We start from the raw sequence: 25,399 nt of genomic DNA, 5'->3' as shown, positions 1-25,399 counted from the left end.
GTAATATTTCATGCACCATTTTCCAATAACCCTTCACCGTCTCAAATGTCCACCACATATGGTAAAAAGAAAGACAGGTTGCTTACCTGTAACTGTAGATCTTCGAGTGGTCATCTGTGCATTCACACTCATGGGATAGAGCGCCTGCGCCGATCCCCGAATGGGTACCTAAAAAGCCTGGGATTTTTTCACGCTCGGCACCAACGGGCATGCGCAGGCATCCCAGTGCGCATGCTCGCCGGCATCGGCGCGAGGATCCTGCCAGTTCCTTCCTGACTGCTGGAAGCCCCTACTGGAGGGAGACCGTCAGCAGTTGGGAAGGAGGGCGGGTAGTGTGAATGCACAGATGACCACTCGAAGATCTAGTTACAGGTAAGCAACCTATCTTCTTCGTGGTCTCTGTGCTTCACACTCATGGGAGATTAGCAAGCAAGACATACCTGGAGACGGTCAGCCAGAAGAAACAGCTTGCAGCACTGCAACTCCCAGACGAGTCCTCTGTAGAGCATGCACGTCCAATGCGTAGTGCTTCATAAGGCATGCGGAGAGGACCAGGTGGCAGCCTTGCAAATGTCCGTCAGGGAAACGCCTTTCAGGAACGCCACGGACGTCGCCATCGCTCTTGTAGAGTGTCCGCGAATAGGCCCAGGTAACGGCTTCTTAGCCAACAAATAACATAGTTTAATAGTCTCAGTGAGCCATTTTGAAAGCTGCTGAGATGAGATTCTGGAACCTAACTTAGGAGCAGCATAAGAAACAAAAAGATGCTGGTCCTTACGAAAACTCTTGGAGTGACCCAAATAAAACAATAAGGCACGCTTAACATCTAAAGCATGCAACCTACGTTCCTCATCCGAGGAAGGTGTAGGATAATACGTGGGCAACCAAACTTCTAAGTTAAGGTGGAACTGAGAAACCACCTTGGGGAGAAAGGAAATATCAGGAGCTAAGGACACTCCAGACTCCTGAAAAGCTAGATATGGGTAGTCACAATGCATAGCCGTAAGCTCCCCTGCACTGTGTGCTGATGTGATGGCTACCAAAAAAGCAGTCTTCCAAGATAGAAGCTGTAACGAGCATGTGGCCATTGGCTCAAAAGGATGCCGAGTTAGCCTGTCCTACACTAAAGTCAAATCCCACAACTGTGGGGGTGATCTTGATGGAGGATGAAGCCTAAGCAAACCCTTCAAAAATCTCTTAGAATAAGGGTGTGCAAAAACTGAATGCCCCTCAACTGGTTCATGGAACGCAGATATTGCTGCCAGATAAACTTTAATGGAAGAAAAAACAAGGCCAGCATCCACCAGAGATAACAAAAACTCAAAAAATAACCGGCAGTCCCACCCTCTGGGGCGAAACTGTAGGATCAACTAAAAACTGAAGAAACTTCCGCCACTTCCTATCATAAGAAGTGCGGGTGGACAGCACCCCTGCTGAGAGAATCTGCTTGCAGGTTGAGCACTCCTGGGAGATGCACAGCTTTCACGAAGATGTCGTAGTCCAGGCACTCTGACCACCGTGCCAGCACACAGAGCTGTCGAGAAACTGTCCCTCCCTGTCTGTTGATGTAACACAGGGCAGTGGTATTGTCTGTTAGCAGAGCAACAACCTTCCCCGCCACCATGGGGCAGAAGGATCGAAGAGCAAAATGAACTGCCAGCAGTTCCAGGTAATTTATATGGCAGTGAGTCAATTTCAAAGTCCAAGGGCCCCCCACACACAGAGCGTCCATGTGGGCCCCCCAACCCCATAAAGACACATCTGTTGTGATCGTCACTGTTGGTACAGGTAGGTGGAAGGGAGCTCCCTGACAAATGTTGTCCTTTGATTTCCACCACTGCAGTGTTTGAAGTGTCACAGGTGGAATTACAAACCTCTTTTGAGGTGAGTCCCTTAACGATCGAAAGTGACGAAGAAACCAAAGTTGTAGGCCTCTCATCCTCAGCTTCGCAAAGAGCAGCACACTTGTAGTTGCCGCCATCAGTCCCAGCATCCGCTGCAGCTGCTGCACCGTGCCCCACTTTTGACTCTGCAGAAGTTCGACAAGGTTGATAATGTTCATCGCTCTCTGCTGAGGCAGAAAAGCGCGATGAAGGTTCGTATCCAGCAAAGCCCCTATGAACTGAACTATCCGTGATGGAGTAAGGTGTGATTTCTCCAAACTGACCTGCAGACCCAAGGTGTGAAGAAGACGAAGAGCAGTGGCAATATGGTTTGACAAACTCTCCTTCAACTCCGCCACGAGGAGCCAATCGTCGATGTATGGAAAGACGACTATCCCTCGAAGCCGGAGGTGGGCAGCCACAATGCTCATCATCTTCGTGAACACCCGAGGTGCAGTGGACAGACCGAACGGAAGGGCCTTGAATTGGAAGTGTTGAGATTCTACGGCAAACCGAAGAAAATGTCTGAACGCAGGATGGATACTGACATGGAAGTAGGCATCCTTGAGGTCCAGCGTTGCCATTCAGTCCCCTTGGTTGAAGAGGGGCAGAATTGTTTGCAGAGTGGACATTCTGAACTTCTGGTACACAATAAACTTGTTCAGATTCCGAAGGTCCATGACTGGCCTCAAACCCTCGTCCCGCTTGGGAACCAGGAAGTAACGAGAGTAGAAGCCTCCCGTCCTGGCCTCCACCGGGACCCGTTCTATGGCGTGTTTCTGTAGGAGGTTGCTCACTTCCGCCAGCAGAGGTGGGGAAGGGGGTGTGGTGATTACCACAGATTGGTTCAGAATCTGAGCAAAATCTATTTCGTAACCTTCTGCGATGATGTTAAGTGCCCACCTGTCCGTAGACATGGATCCCAGGTCGACAGGAATGGGCGGAGGCGAATAGACAAAGAAAAGTGGGGACGGTGATGCGTGCTACCAGAAAGTCAAAGGCCCTGCTTTTGAGGGTGAGTGCCCTTGGACTTGCCAGTGGTCTGTGCAGAAGCGTTGTGGTTTCTGTTGTTCCCCCTGTATGGGGACCTACTCTCAGGCTGGGCAGAGCGAGGTCTCCACTGCTGTTCCGGGGAGAACTTTTGATATGGCTTCTTTGACCAAAGTTTGTTCCACTGTTTTGGTTTTGCAGATCTGGAAGGCGCCAGGATGCCCAGGTTCCTAGAAGTTTTTATGCTTTTATCCATTTCCTGGAGAGCACTGTCGGTGGTCGAGCTGAAGAGGCCTTCGCCCTTGAAGGGCAGATCTTCAATGAAGGCCCTGGTGTCTTGCTGGAGGGCCGTTGACCTGAGCCAGGAGTGGCGGCGGAGGCAGACAGCAGACGTGATGGTTCTTGCTGAGACGTCCACCATATGCTTTGCTGCAGCCAGTTGTTGTTTGGCTACAGCAAAGCCTTCCTTCTGCAACTTCTTTGCAGCAGACCTCTTCTCCTCACTCAGGGAAGACAGGAGGGAGGTAAGTTGTTCCCACACTGAGTATTGGTATCTAGCCATGCACGCAGCATAGTTAGATACCTTTACTCCCAGCACCCCAGCAGAGTAAAACTTCCTCCCAACGTTGTCCAGCTTCTTTCCCTCGTCTGGTGGAGAGGAGTGCGTCTTGCGGGCCTTTGACGAGGATACGACCACCAAATTGGGCTTTGGATGCCTGAAGAGAAATTCAGCACCGGTCTCTTGGACGCGGTACATGTGGTACAACCTTCTTGATGACACAGGTGTAGAAGCAGGCTTCGCCCAAGGCTCCTTCACCGCATGTAAGATGACCTTCGTAACAGGCAGGGCAACTGCTGTAGACGTATCCCGCTGCATGATGTCGAATACGGTGTCGTCTACAACGGGTTGCGGTTGTGTCACCGGGAGAGAGAGAGAAAGTGCCATCCTCTTCACCAGGTCCCCATACGACTTTAGATCCTCCTATGGTGAAATGGGAAGATCCTCAGCGGTACGAGAACTGGCGAAGGTTCCAAAGCCCAGTCCGGATCGTCGGTACCGACCTCGGAGTCCGACGATGAAGACTCTCTCCTCAAAGAATGTTCCGAGAGCACCGGTGTTGACTCTCTGACGGGTGACCGGATCGACACTGACGACCTAAGCTGGACTTCCTCCACCACCACGCTGCATCTTTCGGGCGGGACGGACATCGATGACGAGGGGCGCCGCCTAGAGTGCTGGGAAAGCCTCGACATATGGGATGCCTTGGATTGCTGATCCCAGTCTTCAAACTCCCGAGGGGGGTACCATTGGTACGGTGGGTATGGATAGGCGTAGGGAGGCCAGTGGCGCTGCTCCCACGGTGGAAGCGGCGAGCTATGTAGCTTCTTGCCATGAAATTAGTATTTGGCCTTCCTCTTGGATATTTTCAATAAGACGCTTAAATGGTAAGAGTAAAGACTCTTCATAAGCTTTGTAGAATTCTGCAGGTAATCCATCTGGACCTGGAGTTTTGCCATTCTTTTGAGATGCCATTGCGTCTTCAAGTCCCCTTATTGTTATTGGATCATTTAAAGTTTTTTGTTGTTCTTCTGTAAATTTATTAAGATTATTTTGGTTGATATATTCTTCTAAATCTATTTTATGAACTTATCTTCATATAATTTTTAATAGAACTGTTCCACGATTTGACATATTTCTTGCTTTTGAGTTTTCTCTTTATTGTTCTTATCTTTCAGTGTCGTAATTATTCTTTTGGCCTTTTCTTTTCTCATCCTATAAGCCAAACACCTTCCAGGCTTGTTGGCATGTTCAAAATTTTTTTGTCTAGCATACCTCAATTTAATCTCCATCTCCTCCATAAGAATCAAGTTCAATTGGGGTTACATTTCTTTCACCTTTTTTTGAAATTCATGGTTTGTTGGCTGTTTTTTAAGATTCTTTTCAGCTTCTCCAGCTTGTGACATTAAGTTCTGAAAATTTTCAGTTCTTTCTTTCTTTTTCTTGATACTATATCTAATTGCAAGGCCCCTATAATAAGCTTTAGCAGTGTCCCAAACTACTTGCATCTTTACCTCTTGTGTTATGTTCTGTTTGAAAAAAGATTCCATTTCCACCTTAGATTCTTTAAAAAAGTCTTTATCTGTCAAAATTGAAATATTTAGCCTCCATGATCTCACTCGTGAACCTTTGAGCTTTATCATTACAGGACTATGGTCTGAAATAACTCTTGAATTTCTGTCTCAACTAATCATGCTTGCAGAAAGCCAACACATATCTATTCTTGACTCTCTCTCTCACTGACAGAAGCTTATCCCACTTCTGCCACTCAAGGATGCCAGCCCCACTGGCTGTTCCCAGTTCCTTCCAGTTGCTTTCACAGCAACTGGTCAGCCTAAGTACTCAGTCTTCACTCCTAGCTATCCAGTAAGGCCCTAGCTGAACAGAATCTAAAACCCTGAGGTGTTTTACTTCCCTCCAAGCGTCTTTTGATTTGCTACATTTCCGTAGCATTTCCGTACATTTCCACAGCTGCAGCTCAGCCAATCACTGCAAAGCTGTTCCCTGCTTCCAGGCTAACTTGCCTGAATCCGTCACAACAGCGAATACAGAATTAAGATGTACCAGTTGTAGATGAAAATCAAAATGTATCCCTCCCCTTTTCTTATGATTGTTCTTTATTCTATTTTCTGTATATATTTTCTTTTCTGTATTTTCATTCAAAATGTAACAGGATTCCAGAATTCACAGGCAGTGCAAAGTTACCTGACGAAGGTGGAAACTCCCAAGCTGGGCAAGGTAGGGAAGGGGCAGCTAGCGTGGCCCTTCCCAGCATCTCACACCTGGGGAAATGTGGCCCCCAACACACGATGGCCAAGAGGTGGAAGCAGGCATCAGCTCCACATCCAATTCATTCTCCAAATTCACTGTGTATCTAGCAACAGGGCAGCATAATGTCCCCATATGTTCCACAGAGAGCACTGAGATCTAGTTCTCAAAACCTTTTAAAAATCCCTGGCCCAAGGGAGGCTAGATTGAAATCAACAAGGGAGCAAGCCTTCTCAACGATGGCTCCCCAATGGTGGAATCAACTACCAGAGGAGGTGCGAGCCCTGCGAGACCTAAACCAGTTTCGCAGGGCTTGCAAAACCGCCCTCTTTCAGCTCGCTTTTGGATGAAGCCCGAGATATGACAGCTAGCCATTCTATACACACTCTGAATGAAGCACTTTAAATGATAAATCAGAATGGTTTTCTCTTGTATCTAAGTTCTAGTTTAATTTATGAATGTAACTTAATTTATTTTAACTGCCTATAGTAATGATTGTATTTTATTGTATTTTATTGAATTTTATTGTACCATGGTATTTACCATGCCGCCCTGAGCCTGCCTTTGGCAGGGGAGGGCGGGATACAAAAATAAATTTATTATTATTATAATGTCCCAAAGCCCCAGCCCAAGTCCCTTGTGAGATGCCTGTCCCCGTAAAGGCACGACTAGGCCCTCCAGCGCAGGGAGGGGGCCCCAGCTGACATCTTGTCTCCCCCACCCGGGTCTCCTGCATCTTTCCTCACCACCTGCGTCTCCTCCTGGCACTTCTGCCTGACGTCGCTCAGCATGTCCTTCAGCTTGGTCTTCTGCTGCTCCATCTCCTCCAGGCGGTCCTGCGCATCCTGCTTCTGAGCTTCCAGCTCCTGCAAGCTGCTGGCTTCTCGGTCTAAGTCGTTCTGCAGATCCTGAAGAGTCAGAACTTGGTTAGAGAGAATCCCAGCTTCTGCAACCCCCCGCCCCCCCTCCTAGTCGCCAGAAGCTGAGGAGTGGCGTCCAAAGGGGAGAACCTTTTGCTGCCCCCAGGAAAGAGGGCGGCTCTTCCTTCCTCTGGACCAATGAAGACAATGAGGTGAGCAGCCTGGGGATTCAGGGAGGAAAAGGCTTTCCGTGGCTCCTAGCCAAAGGGACTAAGGGAGTCTTCACTTTTGGAAGCCGCCAACCTCTGAATCAATCCCAGGAGAGCCAGGAGAGAGGGCTTGAAGGCCTTGGGCTCTCTGTGCCCGATTTCCTTGCTCTCCAGGCAGGACTAGACGGTTCACCCCTTTTTACGATCCAAATAAGCGACACTGTGAGAAGATTTCTCGCCACTGATTTGGCAGGCCACGGCTGCTTTATTTAGGAAATTTAGTTGCTCTGAGCTGGCCAGGACAGCTTCCCTCTTCAAAAAAACTCAGACCTTTCCCTCGCCTCCTTTTCCAGCTGCCATACTAAGTCAGACACACCCACTCTCAAAGGGAGTAGAAGTGGCAAGACGAGGATTTCAGCTAGCCACTGAGCAAAGAGCATGGAAGGGCATCGGCTTTGGTCAGAGGAGCAAAATGCCCACAAGCAGCACATCACAAAGCCTCCCAGTGCAAATTCCAGCTGTGAACCCCTCTCAGCCTCCTTCTGCAGAACACCTCTGTAAGGTAAGGCAGCCTGTGAGAGAGTGACTGCCCCAAAGGCACCCAGCGGGCTTCTCTGGCAGAGCAGAATTTGAACCTGGACCTCTTACTGGGACATTCTGGTCCTCAAGGCACAGTCCTCAGGGCTTCATCACTCACCTGCACTTCATTGGCCTTCTGCCGGATTGCTTCCTCCCTCTCTCGGATGTCCTGCTCTAGAGAGTATTTCTCTCTGCAAGAGGAAAATATGAGGACTCCATCAGGTGAAGCGTTCTTTCCAGCCCAGGTAACCAAAAAGGTTGGAACAGAGAACAAGAAGGTAAAATATAACTATGCACATAGCACAACACACCAGAATATACTTAATGATGCAATCAGAAGTGCTAAAATATAATTTAAACATAACAAACTTGTGGTTCAACATATAAATATCTAATCCCAATGCAAAAGTCTACACAGATACAGGTCTCAAAGTACATATCGTCTCCATAAGCCAGAACCAAATCCGTTTCAGCACCTGGCCTTCCTCAGTGGTATAAGTCAGACTGAGCACTCCATAACTGAACAGTAACACACAGAACACTGACCCTACACAGAATGGACCTTGCTTACACTCAGAAGTTCGCCTGTGGAGTGTGACAAGACAAGGGCAACTCATCAAGATCCAAAACATTTCTTTTGTCCATAGATCTTCCAGAAATGCTCACAGCTCCAATGGAGCCCTCAGGTACAACTGGAAAAGAATCAGCCTTTCTTTCCAATATTGTATAGCTACGGTCAGAGAAACTGTACAGTGCAGAGAGGTACAGTTTATCCAGTGTTGTACAGCTACAGACAGAGAAACTATATTGTTCTATTTCTTGTGCATTTTTAATCTGAATGCTTTTAAACTTGCATGTTTTGGAAGGGGCCCTTGTGGCTCAGTGGAAGAACATCCACTTGGCATGCTGAACGTCCCAGGTTCGATCCCCAACATCTCCACTTGAAAGGTGATGGGGAAAAGCTGCTGCCAGTCTGGGTAGACAAGCCTGAGTCTGATGGGCCCCAAGTGGTCTGAATTCAGTATGGGGCAGCTTCACATGTGTTTGTTTTCTTAATCTGTACATTTTGTTAACTAAACCGTTACTCATTCCCCTGCAATGTGGCTGCTGCAAGGTTTGATGCCTTGAGTTCAAAAACATAGCACAAGATAAAAATGTTCTGAATGAATGAATGAACAAATGAGATTGGAGCCCTTGGCCTTCCTAGCAAATGCGGCAAATCAAATTTCCCAAGACCAAGCGCAGTCCCCTGGACTGAAGAAATCAGAGTTTAAATCCCTCATCAGGAAGTTCATCTGAGGTCCCCAGTGAAGGATAAGGTTATTCCTGTAATATCTTATTTTTAAGTAATACCTAAGAGCCCTGGACCCAGCTGCTCTCTGCAAAAGAGTGGCCCCCGCCCAAGGCCACAGGGAGAACAAAGGCTACGAGGAACCCCCGCCTCCCCCACTGGCTCTGCAAACCAGCCGCTCAGGATCGTGACAAGGCTGCCCAGCCACCCCACTGACCTCTGGAGCTGCGCAATCTCCTGGCTGATCTCGTCCAGCTCTTTCACGCCAGTCAGTTCCCCAGATCCGATGGAACTTGAGCTGTCCTGTAAAGAAGCAGCACACCCGACTGAGGCAGAGTTGATCATCTGCCAGGAGCACCCCCCTACCCCCCCGGCCTCCCAAGATCCGCTTGCTTTCAAGCTCCAGGACGGCATTCCTTCCCAGGACGGTCCCCCCTCCACGTCGACACAGGAGTCCCAATGTTCTATCTGGTGGCAAGCAGCATTCGAACCCCCAGCCTATTGCACGTGCAAAATGAGTGGCACCCTCTCACTCAGCACTCAGGGGAAGCCAGTAAATGGCATTTAACGACCAAGGGGAGACTCCCACACCGCAAAACCGAGGCCTAACGCAACATGTGAATGAAGCAAGGCAGCAGGATGCAAACACAAAATGGGCATTCTTGAAAAAGGAGATATTGGATTTATATCCCGCCCTCCACTCCAAAGAATCTCAGAGCAGCTCACATTCTCCTTTCCCTTCCTGCCCCACAACAGACACCCTGTGAGGTGGGTGGGGGCTGAGAGGGCTCTCACAGCAGCTGCCCTTTCAAGGACAGAGTCTCAGAGCGGCCTACAATCTCCTTTCCCTTCCTCCCCCACAACAGACACCCTGTGAGGTGGGTGGGGCTGAGAGAGCTCTCCCAGAAGCTACCCTTTCAAGGACAGAGTCTCAGAGCGGCCTACAATCTCCTTTCCCTTCCTTCCCCACAACAGACACCCTGTGAGGTGGGTGGGGCTGAGAGAGCTCTCCCAGAAGCTGCCCTTTCAAGGACAGAGTCTCAGAGCGGCTCACAATCTCCTTTCCCTTCCTCCCCCACAACAGACACCCTGTGAGGTGGGTGGGGCTGAGAGAGCTCTCCCAGAAGCTGCCCTTTCAAGGACAGAGTCTCAGAGCGGCTCACAATCTCCTTTCCCTTCCTCCCCCACAACAGACACCCTGTGAGGTGGGTGGAGCTGAGAGGGCTCTCACAGCAGCTGCCCTTTCAAGGACAACTCCTGCCAGAGCTATGGCTGACCCAAGGCCACGCTAGCAGGTGCAAGTGGAGGAGTGGGGAATCAAACCCGGTTCTCCCACATAAGAGTCTGCACACTTAATCACGACACCAAACTGGCTCTCTTGAGTCAAAAGAGGCCAACTCCTGGCCACTGGAAAGAGCTAAACGGCCTGACCAAAATGCAGTGTGACTGTTTTTCAGCTGCCCCGGATGCAAATGCAGGGGAGGAGACATGCTGCTTTGGGGAAGCTGGGGCAATGTGCAGTGGAGGCCGCAGCCCTCGGGAGGACGTGTACTCACACGACGCATTTCTGTGAGCGTGGAGATGTCAGGTCCTACAGAGGCCAAGTAGCCTGAGAGAGTCTAGAGGGAAGAGGATGGGGCGGCAGCTCAGGCACGGAAGAGAAAGGGCCCAGGGACATGTCCAGGCAAGCACAGGGCAGGGGTCCAGGAGGGGATGGAAGCACTGCCTTGCACCAGTCACCCCCAAGGGCTTGGCAGCTCAATCCCGAGGCCTGGCTGTGGACTCCGGGTTGCTGCCCACTGTGGTGAGAGAGAGGCAGCACATGGCAGAGGCTGGGAGGAAGGAAGGGGACGTGCCCATCAGACCTTTCCCCAGCCTGCCCACTGTAGCCTGCTGCAAAAGTAGGGGCCTCCTGTCGACTCCTTTCCTCTGGATCCTTGCTGTGCAGTGAAAGGGGGGAAGCTCTGAGTGCGAGCAAGGTCCCTTCTGGGTGGGGCCAGGTCACTGTTGAATTAATGGAGTGCTCAGCCTGGTAGACCACTGAGGAAGGCCAGGTGCTGAAAGGCGTGTGGGCATGGGGTCACAGGAGGACAACCCATTCCGGGCTGATCTACTGAAAGATGCCAGCAGGACCAGGGAGGTGGGAACGGCGGAGCAGAGGAGGGCAGCTCACCTGCACGGGCGTGGTCCTTTCGGAAGGAGGAACCATCTCCGGGAGCAGCACCTGGGGTGGATCGATGCCTTTGCTGACCTTCTGCTGGATGAGGAACATGGCCAGCGCAAACTGCTCCTTATTCAGCTTCCCCAGCTGCCTGGTGTCCGCCAAGGCCCTGCCAGAAGACCACGAGGTACCTCTGAGCCCAAACTGACTTGCAGAAAGCAGGAAAGCAGCTGACCAGATGGTCCCAGAGCAGCCCCCTCCCCTCCCCCGATCTCTGGAACAGCAGCAGCTTATCCAGCCCCCTGCCCCGCCCCCCAAGGCGGGGCATCATTGCCCCTCCCTTTTCTGATGGGGAAGAGAAGAGAAGCGGTTTTTTTACCAGATGTGTGCTAAGAGCTTCTGGGACAAGCCAGAGTGCATGAAGATGTCCTTCACTTCCAGGCCACTCGCAAACCCGTCCAGGTCCAAGTCCGTTTTCAAGAAGATCTCGTCGTAGCGGGCCTTGTCGGTCACGGGCACCACCCAGGTCGCAGGGGCCTGGAACAACCCCCACATCTCAGCCAGCCCCCGCATCTCCCCCACGCTGAGCAGCCTGTCTGCTGCTGCCCATCAAGTCCCCCAACTCCCCAGGAGATGGAGGAATCAGAACCCCACCTCTGCAATCCCTGTGCCAAGAAGCCCTCAGGGGGAGGCGGCTGGAGCAGCACCGGGTCAGGCTTCTGCCCTGGACAGCCAGGCTGAGAAAGCCGGGGCTTTGCCCGATGGACCTCCTCCTCCTACCTGTGCCTGCTTGAGGTTGTGCTTGGGCGAGAGGCTCCCCGTGCTGTTCAAGCTGTTGACGCTGCCGTGGGAGGGGGTAGAGCGCAGGCTGTCTCTGGGGGGAGGGCTAGCAGGAAGAACAGGGACTGCTCCCGGGAAGGCAGGCGTCTTCTTCCGCTTGGAAGGCGGGACGAGAGGCGGGGGCAGCGCAGAGGGGACGGGCTCCTTCTCGAGAGCGCGATACACCAGGTGCATGGCCTGCAAGGCCCAGAGGGAGAAGACATGTGCAGAGGGCAACAAGGAGGGGGAACGTGTCAAGGCGAGGGGGGGGGTGCCAAGGACAGGCAGGGAGGAGGAAAGAAAGAGCAGACGGCAGAGGGAAAGTGAAACCCACTGAGGCGGGGAGGAGTATTTCTGATGGGTCTTCCTGCACGGTTGGGAACTCCGGCGTATCCCCCCACCCAGCAGTCCCTGCGCAGCCCCCGGGTCAAATGGTGAGCGCCTGGAAAACCTACCACAGCAAATTCATCTTTGTCAAGATGACCGTCTTTGTCGATATCACTGAGATCCCAGACCTGCAAGGGTCAAGACGCAAAGAGAGAGAGAGAGAGAGAGGAATTCAGATGACAGTTAAGGCACTTCATCCACACGTTTCATCATTTATAAAGGAACACTCTCAGGCAAGATGCTGCTTTCTAACGAGAGTGACGCCCCGTTCAGACTTCCAGGCCAGCCCAGCTGCACAGGACTCGGTCGTGGCCACACCAGCAGTGCCCCCCCGGGGGTAGGGGTGGCTGCAGCCCTTCGTTCCAGAGCCCCACGTGCAGCTCCGCTGGGAACCAGACGTGGCTCCCAAAGGGAAAGAAAAAATTAACTCTCCTAAGTCAAGGGAGGGGCGCGTGAGATGCCACAAGGCCCAGCCTGTGGAGGGAGGGAGGGGAGGGCAGGCCAGGTGTGCCCGCCATGACCGGAAACGTCTGTGCTTTCCCTTTGGCTGTTAACTCTGGTGTCTCCCATGCTTGCTCGGCTGCTTTGTTATTAGGGCAACTGCGTCTGGCCCTCCCAAGGATCCCTTCCTAAGGACAGCGACCTTGGACTGAATTGAGTAGCGGTGGGAATATGTGGGAGGCCATTCCCTATTCATCCACTTTATCACAAGTTTGATCAGTGAAGTTTGTTTGACTGATTCCTGGCTGATCCTGACAGGGATGGGGCTGAAGGGGCTTTCTGTAAGGGAAAGGAGGGAGAATCCTGACAGTTTGGCTACTTTGTTAGAAAACGGGGATGACCTCGCAGCAATAGAGAAACCAACGAGCATCGAAACAGAAACCCGTAAAGCCCGGATATGCGGGCCCCCTTCTCCTGGGACACCCCCAAAGAGCATGATGCTGCTGGAGATCCCTGGCCCAAAAGACACCCGGCTGCCTTCAACCAGAGCCTGATGCAACTCTCTGCCTAATGGCCTCCGTGCCCGTGGGACCTGATGCCCTGCCTGTATGTTTCACCAGGCCTGAGGCTGAGGACAGCTGTGCCCTCCACTGAGCCTGGCTTCTCTCCCCTTTCTGGGGCAAGGACTGCTGGGTGCCATTGGAAACTGGTTTGTATGGCTGGTTTTAATCTTTTGTAACTGATTTCTGATAGTATTTATTTGAATTGCTATTCACTGTCCTGAGCACAGGGGAGGGCAGTCTACAAGCCTAATTTATAAAGTAATAAATGTTTGAGAGCCAGTTTGGTGTAGTGGTGAAGTGTGCAGACTCTTATCTGGGAGAACCGGGTTTGATTCTCCACTCCTCCACTTGCAGCTGCTGGTGTCACCTTGGGCCAGTCACGAGTTCTGTCAGAGTTGTTCCCTCGACAGCAACTCTCAAAAGAGCTCTCTCAGCCCCATCTGACTCACAGGGTTTCTGTTGTGGGGAGGGGAAGGGAAATCACTCCGAGACTCTTTTGGGTAGTGAAGGGCAGGATATAAATCCAGGACAGCATCCTCTTTATGACCAGTTTGGCGTGCTGGCTAAGAGAGCGGACTGTAATCTGGGAGAACCAGGTTGATCCCCCACTTCTCCACATGCACCTGCTGGTGTGACCTTGGGTCAGTCAAGTTCTCTCAGAGCTGTTCTGCTCAACAGCCGCTCTCAAAAGAGCTCTCCCAGCCCTGCCTTCCTCACTGGGGGTATGCTGTGGGCTGGAGGGAAGGGAAAGAAGATGGGGGGAGTGGGGAATGAAGGGGGCAGGTTGGGAGCCAGGGCGGAGGCTTCCCACTCGCCCAGTGAGGTTCATGGTGGAGGAAGGGTCTGGATTAGGGTTGCCAAGTCCAATTCAAGAAATATCTGGGGACTTTGGGGGTGGGGCCAGGAGACTTTGGGGGTGGAGCCAGGAGACATTGGGGGCAGAGCCAGGAGCACGGGTGTGACAAGCAGAATTGAACTCCAAGGGAGTTCTGGCCATCACATTTAAAGGGACAACACACCTTTTAAAATGACTTCCTTCCATAGAAAATAATGAAGGACAGGGGCACCTTCTTTTGGGGCTCGTAGAATAGGACACCCTGGTCCAATACTATTTTGGGAAGAGGCACTAGATGCTATACTGAAAATTTGGCACCTCTACCTCAAAAAACAGCCCTCCCAGAGCCCCCGATACCCGCGGATCAATTCCCCATCATTCCTTATGGGAATTGTGGGGGTGGGGCTTCCCCCGCCGGCCAGCTGGCTGGGGGAGGGGGGAAGCCTGTAAAACTGGGGGATCCCCGCTGGGACCTGGGGATTGGGAAGCCTAGTCTGGATGCAGACCTGCCTCTTGACTACAACCCCACACAGGCTCTAGATCCACGCCACACTCAAACCAGACAGGGCAAAAGAGAAGACAGGGGCTTGCCTTACCCTCCCAAGGATATCAAGAGGTAGTTTAGAGTTCATCAACACTGGCTTCACCTTGTCTCCCGAAAGTAAACCGTTTACCGGCAAAAGGCTTTCGAAAATGCCATCAAACTTGGCTTTCTCTTCCACCTGTTGGACAAGAAACAGCCCCGAATCAGTTCAGATTTGAGCTCAGCGAGTGAATGCTCAGGGAAGTCTGGGCGGTCATCTTCCCAGAACGCAGTTTTTCACTCAGCCTCTGCAAAAACCCTCACGAGAAAAATTATTTCCCTTTGATTACACTGGAGAGTTACACGCTTTCTCTCGCTCTCTCTTTCTGCAGGGCACCTCTCAGATCAAAGCTTCTGAACCAGCGAAACATAAAACAGACATCCTTTTAAAAGCTGGCAGTCAGTCAATGGCTACCCACAAAGCAATGACCTAGCAAGATAAAAAGGGTGCAGCAACTGAACCAGACATACTGAAAGGGATGAGAGGACATCTCCAGGCACACTGAGAGAGCTCGCCGAAGCAAGCCGACTGAGAAGCTTTTTTGGGCCCATTCACAAGAAAAGGTTCTTAGGAGGGCACTGATACTGCAGTACCAACAAAGCAGGCAAAAAACAGGGTGAAGAAGACTCTTCTTTTAACCCAAGGCTTAAGATGTTAAGTGCCCAATTAATATCTCCAGGCAGGGACTTGCAGAATCAAGGGGCCACCCCCAGAAAAGGCCCTGATTCTGGGAAACCTGTCCTCACCTCTGAGAGATTTTAACTGATGATCAGGTACATATGGAAACAAGCAATCCTTTAGGGACCCTGTTTAGGGCCTTAAACAGAATCGCAATCACTTTGGACTGTGTCAGGAAAACAACAGGCAGCCAAAGCAGCTCTCTGCAAACCTGGGAGGCAAAAACAGTCCAGGCCAGGTGCATTGGACCACAGAAGAGTGCGCACACACACCTCCCCTCCCAAGCACTCTATAAAAGTACGCTGGATAGCTCATTCAGAAAGGTGCACTATACCTCAGTGTCTTCCCTGAAAGCTACATAATGCGTTGATTTATTTTGAGAGGGACTGAAAAATGCCAACCAGACTTGGGCGTACATCGTAACATTTGCCAGGCCTGCACTTCCAGGAGGACGTTTAGCCCCTCACATTGAACCCCACAGATGTCCCCATGTTTCTCAGTCTGTGCCACAACAACACAACTATTTCCTGAAACATTCTGCTGTGGCGGGGAAATGTTTCCTCCCAAGGTCATCAGGTGTAGATGGTTCATCTGAAGTCCATATTCAGGGACTTCTCATCATTAAAGCATAACATTTACAGCAAAACAGCTACCATGAATCTGTGTTTTAAAAAACAGGCCTCTTAGAACCCTCCTGGCTCACCACTGCAGTCAACATTGCCTGGAGAAGGACCGCCCCCCCCCCCCCCGCTCCCCGAGGAACACACAGAAAGAGACTTACCCGGACAGCCCAGTGAGCATCCGAGGAGACAGAGGAGGAGGAGGAGGAGGAAGAGGTCTGCAAGGGGCTGGGACTGTCGTGCTGGAAATGCAAACAGACAGAATGTACAAACCCATCAGGTCCTCCTCTTCAACCCAGCCGCGTGGCCACTCACGTCATGCGGAGACGGGAGAAAACTTGGGCTGACCCTCCTTGCCGAGAGCCAGAAGAAAGTGCCGGGAGGGGGGGGGGAGGCAGAGACACTTACAAATTTTGGAGGTGGCAAAGCCAGGTTGAGGTTGCTCAGGCTGACCTCGTGGCCACTCTGGGCGCAGGCCACCAGCCGCAGTGCAATGAAGAAACCCTGCACAAGACAGACGGGGGAGCAGTGAGACACAGCAGCAGAACCAAGCGACCGCCGGTGATTAAGAAGAAGAAGATATTGGATTTCTATCCCGCCCTCCACTCCGAAGAGTCTCAGAGCGGCTCACAATCTCCTTTCCCTTCCTCCCCCACAACAGACACCCTGTGAGGTAGATGAAGATACTGGATTTATATCCCGCCCTCCACTCCGAAGAGTCTCAGAGCGGCTCACAATCTCCTTTACCTCCCCCCCCCCACAACAGACTCCCTGTGAGGTAGATGAAGATATTGGATTTCTATCCCGCCCTCCACTCCGAAGAGTCTCAGAGCGGCTCACAATCTCCTTTACCTTCCTCCCCCACAACAGACACCCTGTGAGGTAGATGAAGATATTGGATTTCTATCCCGCCCTCCACTCCGAAGAGTCTCAGAGCGGCTCACAATCTCCTTTCCCTTCCTCCCCCACAACAGACACCCTGTGAGGTGGGTGGGGCTGGAGAGGGCTCTCACAGCAGCTGCCCTTTCAAGGACAACCTCTGCCAGGGCTATGGCTGACCCAAGGCCATTCCAGCAGGTGTAAGTGGAGGAGTGGGGAATCAAACCCGGTTCTCCCAGATAAGAGTCCGCACACTTAACCATTACACCAAACTGGCTCTCCAGTTAAAAAGGGTTCTGGAGAGAAGTTTAAAGTATTTGGCAGAAGGCTAGTCCAGGAGCCCAACGGCAGCCTTCTGATCCACAGAGCCAGTTAAACAGGCACACATTAGGCATGCCAATAACTGGGTACTGGGAGGAAGGGTGTGGATTTGTGAGGCACCAGGTCAAGCCAAGCCTGTCCAAAAGAGAGGGGCTTCATGTGAACGGAAAGGGCACTTAATACCAAAATGGTGGCAAAACAGCTTCTGAACCAGCTGCTGGGGGAAGCTGTCAGGGTCTGGCCCGACTCATCCCAGAAGGACGATCAAGGCGGTGCTGCTGGGACGTGGGAATTACTGCAGGCCAGCGAAGGAACAGCAGACGGAGGTGGGGACCCTTAGGGAAAGGAGGCACAGATGTCCAGAGGCCAATGCTAGAAGCCTCCAAACCAAGATGGAAGAGCTGGATTGCCAGGCGTCAAAGAGGAAACAGAGTCAAATAACCTACAAAGCAAAATCCTTCCGCAGAATCACTGTGGGGGAAATTCTGAGCCCTGAAGGTTACTTAAAGGGGGGGGGGGAGCCACCTGACTAAACCATGAGGCCGATTTCAACACGGAGGAGGAAATAAACAAGGCAACAAACACAAAATGCGCTGGACTGTATAAATGCCTACAGATTGGGCAACAGTGTGCATGAGTGTTTGAGTGGACTGATGGGCTAATGATCTGATTCTGTGTGAGGCAGCTTCATGGGATCTGCACACTAGCTGCCTCATAGGTTTAGTGTCCCAAGTATGATGCCTAAGCCTAAGAGGCAGCAAGCATCAGCCTCTATGCTGAGGTGGCCAAACTTGCTTAATGTAAGAGCCACATAAATGTCAGATATCTGAGGGCCGCAAGACCTGAATGTCAGATGTTTGAGAGCCGCAAGACCTGAATGTCAGACATTTGAGAGCCACAAGACCTGAATGTCGGACGTTTGAGGGCCACAAGACCTGAATGTCAGATATTTGAGAGCCGCAAGACCTGAATGTCAGATATTTGAGAGCCGCAAGACCTGAATGTCAGATGTTTGAGGGCCACAAGACCTGAATGTCAGATGTTTGAGCTGCAAGACCTGAATGACAGATGTTTGAGAGCTGCAAGTCCTGAATGTCAGACGTTTGAGGGTCGTAAGACCTGAATGACAGATGTGAAGGAAGGAAGGAAACAGATGGTGAGGGAGGTGGGAAAGAAAGCAACTTTAAATGCATACTCCAAGCCACCGGCTGGCTCGGCTTGGATTTAAATGCATTCTCCAATGAGGGGGCTTTGAGAGCCACACAATATGTGTGAAAGAGCCACATGTGGCTCCTGAGCCGCAGTTCGGCCAGCCCTGCTCTATGCCCTGTCCGTTGTCTACGGCACGAAACAGGATGCTGGACTAGGTGGACCACTGCTGTAATCCAGCTATGTTCATCTTCTATTCTTAGGAACTTTATAAAAAGAACAAGACTAGACAGAAAGAAGCTGAAAAGGAGACTCAAGAAAATCAAACCACTACTTGCAAGGTATTTAAAACCACACAAACTGAGACTCGGAGAGAATGCATACCTTAAAGCAGGAAAGATACCACCAAATCTAAAAGTATGCCTGTGTGGTTAACCCAAGTCAAGGAAGCCATGAAAGGCAAAAAGGCTTTCTTTAAAAAGTGGAGGATGAGATGAACAGGAAGGAGCAGAGGTTCTGGCAAAACAGGAAGTTCAAAGAATCATAAAGTTGGAAGAGACCTCCAGGGTCATCTAGTCCAGGGGTGGCCAACGGTAGCTCTCCAGATGTTTTTTGCCTACAACTCGCATCAGTCCCAGCCAGTATGGCCGGTTCACAGGATCCTCATTGCTGTCAGAGGGCCATCGAGCCTTTGTTGAAAAACCTCAGGGAAGGAGAGCCCCCCCCCCCCCCAGGAGGAAGGCTGTTCCACTGAGGAACTGCTCTAACGGTCAGGAAGTTCTTCCTAACGTCGAGCTGGAAACACTTCTGATTTAATTTCAACCCGTTGGTTCTGGTCTGACCTTCTGGTGCAACAGAAGACAGAAAGTTGACAATAAAGGAAAAAGTGTATCTGAAGAATGGATGGTTACATATATTAGGTTGCATCCCATGGAAAAACTCTGCATGCCCAAGAGGGGAGTGATTCCCGAAACAGCCCAAACTGTCCCCTGAAATGCTTGGTCTGAGGAGGAAGAAAGACCCCACCCCCGGACCATCATGACAGGGGAGGAAAGGAAGTTATGCTTCCAGGCCCACAACCTAGACAGGATCCAACCCACCAGGAGAAAGAATAAGCACTTCTTCAAACGCATCAGGAGCAGGCAACCAGCCACGGAGACTGCAGGGCTGCTGGCTGACATAGAAGTGGAAGGATTGATTAAAGAAGGTGGGAAGATGGCAGAGAAACTTTGCAACATGTTTTCACCATGGAATTCTTGGGCTGTTTTCAGGAAGGCTGTCTGAAGAACTGATTCAAATGGAGGTGGCAAGAAATTAAGTTCTAAGATGAACAGGAAAATAAAAACTAAGAAGTCTATCCAGGTCTGTAAGGCACACGCCTGAAGCTCTTTAAGACACTCAAACTTGAAACTGCCAATTTTCTACCCAATACCTCTCCTTGCTCCCTTCCATCATACTAGAAGTCAGGGATAGCTGATAAAGTTGATGGACAACCAGTTCAGGACAGATTAAATCCTACTGCTGAATTAATTGGCAGTAGATGTAGCGATGGCCACTAGCATAGACAGCTTTAAAAGGGAAACGTCAGACTCTGGAAGGAAAGGTCAGCCAATGGCTATGAGCCGTGACGACTCAAGGGAACTTCCATGTTCAGAAGCAATCAACTGGTCTGATCCAGCAGGGGGTCCTTGTCTGTGGAACATTGAACATATGAAGCTGCCTTATACTGAATCAGACCTTTGGTCCATCAAAGTCAGTCTTGTCTTCTCAGACTGGCAGCGGCTCTCCAGGGTCTCAAGCTGAGGTTTTTCACACCTATTTGCCTGGACCCTTTTGAGTTGGAGATGCCAAGGATTGAACCTGGGACCTTCTGCTTCCCAAGCAGATGCTCTACCACTGAGCCACCGTCCCTCCCCTAATTCACTCCAGAAAGACTGGAGGACAACTCTGTAACTCAGTTGTCTCTCAGCGCTGGCCAGGGTGTGGCCCAGAGGGTCTCTCTGCCTCCGTGGGCAGCCAATGATGTCTTTGCTCCCGGAGGAGGTGCGGGCCCTGCGGAACCTTGACCAGTTCCGCAGGGCCTGCAAGACCACCCTCTTCAAGCTGGCTTTTACGGACTGCTGACTTAGGATGGTTAAATGAAGGGACCCGCCAACATGACTTGCTTACTGAATTGCTTTTATGAACTGAATCGAATTGTTTTAAATAATGTTAATTTTAATATCTGTATACCTATTATATTGTATTGTATACCTATGTATGTTGTTAGCCGCCCTGAGCCTGCTTTGGCGGGGAGGGCGGGATATAAATAAAATATTATTATTATTATTATTTGCCTTGGAGACTGGGGCCTCAATCAGATGGGCATCTGGCACTGAGGGACAGCACAAGAGGAGGCCAGCTTGTGATGGCAGAACACAATTCAGTCTTCTTCCAGGCCCTGTGCTTGCATACCTGTTTGTCCAGGAATCCTTTCCCCTCAGGATCTGCCAAATCCCATATCTAAGGAAATACAAAAAACATAAGCCACCACTGAAAAGCCCCTTCCTCCTCCAAGCAGGGATCTTGCCAGAAAAAAAAAAAGCATCATCACGCGCACCTGTCTTGTGCCCAGCCAGTTTTCTACAGTCAGCCCTCCTTCCATGGCCCTATTTTTGGAGAGACCTAGATGGAGCTGCCAATCTCCCGCCGGAGGACGTACCATCCTCCCTGGCAGTGCCTCTTAGCCCCACTCCCGGAATCTGGAAAACCGGATCTTATATCTGTCCTTAAGGAGTGCAAGGCAGAGCAGGGCCGTTGAGGCAGTCAGCTTAAGCAACGTAACTTCAGGAGTTGCACTGCAACTGTAAGGGTTTTTCTTAAAAAATGAACATTATCACACTTATTTAGAAGGTTTATACTGCACCTTCCCTGCCCGATGAGCCAAAGCATCTGACAGGACCAGCTGGGATGGTTCACGACAAAGAATCTTCTCTTCCAACGAGCCCCAACCCTCCAGGTGCTCAGAGGAGCCACCCCACACAACCTCTCTCCCGCCAAGGAAGCCTTCTGCCTGGGTGATGTGAATGAAACACTCAGCCCCTTTCTAAGCATGCAACTAACGTACTTTTCCAAGAATGGCATCTGCAAGACCGGATTTTTTAAGGAACAACGCAGCATCACTGGCCCCGATCCTCCCAATGCACGCTGGATCCACCTGTGAGACAAACAACAACATTGAAGGTAAGCCGGAAGGGGGTAGGAAGCAAACAGAATCACACGCGAGGCGTTTGCTGCCCACTAAATGAGAAAGGAAGTTAGGATTTGAAGTGCGAGGGGGGGGGAGAGAAAGAAACGTAAAAAACTTGCCTGCTTGTAATAGGTCTCATACGAAGGGCTCCCAGTGGAAAGCTAAGCAAGAGGTAAAAGAAGAAAGGGTGAGAGGCCATTCTGCTGTGCTCCCACCAGCCAGGCCTGGCCAGAAAGCCCCTCCCTCCCTCCCTCGAATGCCACACCAGAAATCACCTCTCCCCATGTTTCAGAGGAAGCAGGACTGGACTATAGCCTGGTGGAAAGGAAGGACTTGAGAGCAAGTGGGCAGAGCCAAGTGGCAAAAGGAAGCGTTGCCTTGTGCCAAGCCAGGGCCCTGGGAGATCGGTCCCTGGAGAACCACCAGCACCTTCCCTGCGTTCCGCAACTTCCCCCAAGGCCAATGGCTTCCCTTTGCCCTCCACAAAGCCAGCAACACACGGACACGGTGGGGTCTTCGAGAGGCAGCCAGGTCAGCAAATACACATCCTCTTCATGCACACAGCCCAGAGGCCACACAGCCCTCCGACCCGCTGGTCTACTGGAAAACTGAAGGTTAAATCATTGGGCAGGGAAGGGGATGTCTGTATCTCCTAAGCCAGGGGTGGCCAAACTGGGGCCTGGGAGCCACATACAGCTTTGACACATATTGTGCGGCTCCTGGAGGTCAAGGAGGAACTTAATGCAGGCAAGCATGCTTAACGCTGGGACCTCAGTCAGACACTGACCCACAATCAGGTGACTATTTCTGTGTGAAGCAGGGAAGGAGAAGGAAACAGGCAGGCTTGCAACACCAGAGGAAGCCACTGGAAGGAGGGACATAATCTTCCCCCTTAGTTTCATAGCTCTTCTAGGAGCTGTATTTACTAACCGTGGTGTCAAGGCCAAGAAAGATGCATAATGATGTAAACGGTGGTCAATGATTTATATCGTATATGTCTTTCCTTCTCTCACTGTCGCCAAAAAAAAATAATTCCCTAACCTTTTCCTTTCCTGGTAATATGGGGACTGTTATTTCTAGCTTTTGTTTTTGCTTTTTTTAAAAAAACCTCTCCTTCTAGTATGGTTGTGTTGTGAAGTGCATATAGATATATTTTATCTTTCTGCCCAAAGCAAGTATTAGGAGTTTTAATAAAGACATGTGTCATCTTTGTTTATGTCTTGCAGCTCTCAAACATCTGACATTTATTCTTTGTGGCTCTTACTTTAAGCAAGTTTGGCCAACCCTGTTAAGTCTTCTTTGATGGCAGGGCATGTGCATGACCTTCAAATAGGAAACATCCACATCCGTAGCACAAGGTAAAAACACTGCTGAAAACACACAACATTCAGTAGGCAAATTAAAAGTCTCAAAACTTGATTGTTTGAGCTTTGTTAAAGTGTTGCCTTGTGTGATTAACTGGAGTCTGGATGCACAGTTAATTCCTGTGTGTCTTTTTCTGAAGGTCAGAGTGCGAGGAGCTGAACTGAACTAAAACGGAGCAGGCAAAGGCAAGAGCAAAGGCTTCCACTTACTTGTGGGCAGAAGGAAAATGTTGCCCCCTCTGCACAGCGATTTCAAGGCACTTTCACCTACATCGCCCAGTTTATCTGTATAATGATCTTGCAAGGTCACACAACATCACACTATACTCCTGCCGTGCTAAAGAAGCAGCAACTTCTGGGAGCACCAGTCGCACCCCTTGACCTCTTAACATGCCCAAGGGCTTTGCAGCTGGGGGTGAAGTTCCTGCCCACAGAACAAAAGAGCTGCCTGTCTGTTTAGGCCAGGTTTAGCTTGGGCCTTGGAGACAGGGAATTGGCATGCAAAAGGTGGCCTCCTTCCCTTATATCCATTTCTGCCTCGCTTATGATTTTATAAGGAATTAGCAAAACCTGCATGGCAAGCTTTTCCAAAAGAGACATCCAAAAAAACCCAGAACAAATGAGAGACCACCCAAAAGAAACTGAGCTGGCTACGACTTCCACAACTGGCTACCCAGGGCTGGCTAGCTAGCCCCCAAGAGAAAATGGGGAGGGAAGCTAGAGGCGTCCCCACATTCCAGGCTCTCAAGCAAGGGGCTCAGCAGAAGAGCTTTACTCTACCTCTTTGGACCCCTGCTGCATTGTTTACATCTATTTACAACTTCTGTAATCCTGCCTTCCTACCCAACCAGAACCAACCAAGAATGCTAATAATTAACACAGCATAATAAGGTATACCATAAAACAAATTTTTAAAAATGGAGCTAAATTACAGATACAAAAGCAGACCACAAATTACAACACAAGGCAAGAAAGTGAGGCAATGCCAAAGGAAACACCTGACCCCACTGGCAGAAAACAGTGACAGAAGGAGACAAACCCCTCCCCCCCCCAAACCCCCCCCCCCCACATGGATGCAGGGTTGCCCATCTCCAGGTGGGATCGCAGTGTGAATGTCACGTGGAATATAAAAACCACAAATGTGAGGTATGGGCAACTATATCTTTTTAATGAACGTAGTTATACATTTCACAACCGCAGCTATCATTCCCACAAAGAATTAACAATAACAACCATAAAGTAACATGACATTTTTAACAGATTTAATTTCTGTATGGTAAGGCAGGCTTTCCAGCAGAGTTTGTTCTAAGGAGTAAGTAGTGCTAGACTGGGTCAGTGTTGCCACTTCATCAGAAGTCTTGGAAGGGGGGGGGGCAGGGCCTGGAGATCTCTTGGCATCACCCCTCCCCTCCAGTCACCACAGCTCAGTCCCCCCCCCCCCTGAATGCCCTCCCCAGCTCTGCCCACCTGGGACTGGCCCCCGTCTTGTGGAGGGGCTTCCCTAGTTTTGGCAGCAAGCCCTGGGAAGTGAGGGCCTCAGAGGATGACCACAGTGTAGTCTGGCAGCAAGCAGTGGGTAGGAGAGGCTGGTCCTCAGCTGTGTGAGGCTTTCAAAGGAAGCTGAGCAACAACTGGGCGGGCAGGCAGTGCAGCTGGGGTCCCCGGGCCCAGCCCTCGGAAGGCCCTGCTGCCTGCAATATCTGCTGAGGCAAAGGGAGTAGTGCCTCTCCCCCCGCCCACCCAGCAGCGGGGAGCCATGAGGGAGTGTAGGAAAGGCACCTTCAAGGGCCGGGAGGGAGGGAGCCGGTCAACAAGAACTGCCAGCCCCAGACCAGAGAGGTGGCTCCTCCTCCTCCTGTGGCCGCCCTTCTCCTCGGCCCCCCTCCAAGCAGCCTCGGGAGGTCGGAGTCGGCCTGGCATCGCCCAGGAGGGAGGCAGGCAGGCAGGGAGGGAAAGAGGGAGGGAAGGAAGGAAGGAGGCAGGCAGGCAGGGAAGGCAGGAGGCAGGGAGGGAAGGAAGGAAGGAAGGAGGCACGGAGGGAAGGAAGGAAGGAGGTAGGCAGGCAGGGAAGGAAGGAAGGAGGCAGGCAGGGAGGAAAGGAAGGAAGGAGGCACCGAGGGAAGAAGGGAAGGAAGGAGGCAGGCAGGGAAGGCAGGAGGCAGGGAGGGAAGGAAGGAAGGAGGCACGGAGGGAAGGAAGGAGGTAGGCAGGGAAGGAAGGAAGGAGGCACGAAGGGAAGGTAGGAGGCAGGCACGGCAGGCCGCCCGCCTCCACCCACCCCCCGTAAGGCCAGCCCCTCCCCTCCCCCCCTCGCCAGGGCCCTTCTGAGGCGGCCAGGCCCTCCCCCTCCCCCCCAAGGCCGGCCCCCCCTCCCTGGAGCCCTCCCGCCTCCCCTCCCTCGCCAGGTGCGCCAGAAGGGGGGGAGGGAGAGCGGCCCAGCCAGCCAGCCAGCCCCCCACCCCCGCCGAGAGCTGAGGCCAAGGAGACAGGCAGGGAGGGCGGCGGGCCTGGCCCAGGCAGGAGAGCGGGGGGCCCCGGACCCTCCCCCCCGCTCCGTACCTGCGGGCCGCCCCCGCCAGCGCCGCCGAGAGGGATGAGCGCCGCCATCTTCTCCCTCCGCCTCCTCCCCCCTCAGCCCGACACGGAAGGGGAGGGGAGGGGGCGGGGCCGGCGGCAGCAGCAGCTCCTCCCCCTCCCTGACGGAGCCGCTTCTGTGCCGCGGAACCCCGC

At 51.6% G+C, this 25,399-nt stretch overlaps 1 protein-coding gene across 1 annotated transcript in view; it reads right to left on the bottom strand.

Moving 5' to 3' along the window:
• Positions 1-25,294, bottom strand: part of EPS15L1 (epidermal growth factor receptor pathway substrate 15 like 1) — a 38,221-nt gene extending 12,927 nt beyond the window's left edge. The window contains exons 1-14 of the mRNA XM_060232737.1: positions 25,229-25,294; positions 21,425-21,466; positions 21,183-21,272; positions 20,531-20,578; positions 16,136-16,231; positions 15,889-15,969; positions 14,442-14,567; positions 12,075-12,134; positions 11,581-11,817; positions 11,180-11,337; positions 10,813-10,969; positions 8,857-8,942; positions 7,467-7,539; positions 6,447-6,608 (exon numbers count right to left, since the gene is read on the bottom strand). Of these exons, the coding sequence (XP_060088720.1) occupies positions 6,447-6,608; positions 7,467-7,539; positions 8,857-8,942; positions 10,813-10,969; positions 11,180-11,337; positions 11,581-11,817; positions 12,075-12,134; positions 14,442-14,567; positions 15,889-15,969; positions 16,136-16,231; positions 20,531-20,578; positions 21,183-21,272; positions 21,425-21,466; positions 25,229-25,276 (1,464 nt within the window). The 5' untranslated portion in view covers positions 25,277-25,294. The remainder of the gene's footprint in view (positions 1-6,446; positions 6,609-7,466; positions 7,540-8,856; positions 8,943-10,812; positions 10,970-11,179; positions 11,338-11,580; positions 11,818-12,074; positions 12,135-14,441; positions 14,568-15,888; positions 15,970-16,135; positions 16,232-20,530; positions 20,579-21,182; positions 21,273-21,424; positions 21,467-25,228) is intronic.
• Positions 25,295-25,399: the final 105 nt, after the last annotated feature.

Source organism: Heteronotia binoei, chromosome 2 (assembly GCF_032191835.1).
Source record: "Heteronotia binoei isolate CCM8104 ecotype False Entrance Well chromosome 2, APGP_CSIRO_Hbin_v1, whole genome shotgun sequence".
Lineage (NCBI taxonomy): Eukaryota > Metazoa > Chordata > Lepidosauria > Squamata > Gekkonidae > Heteronotia > Heteronotia binoei.
The sequence above is the reverse complement of the archived record's forward strand: the minus strand, read 5'-3'. Positions and strand labels throughout refer to the sequence as shown.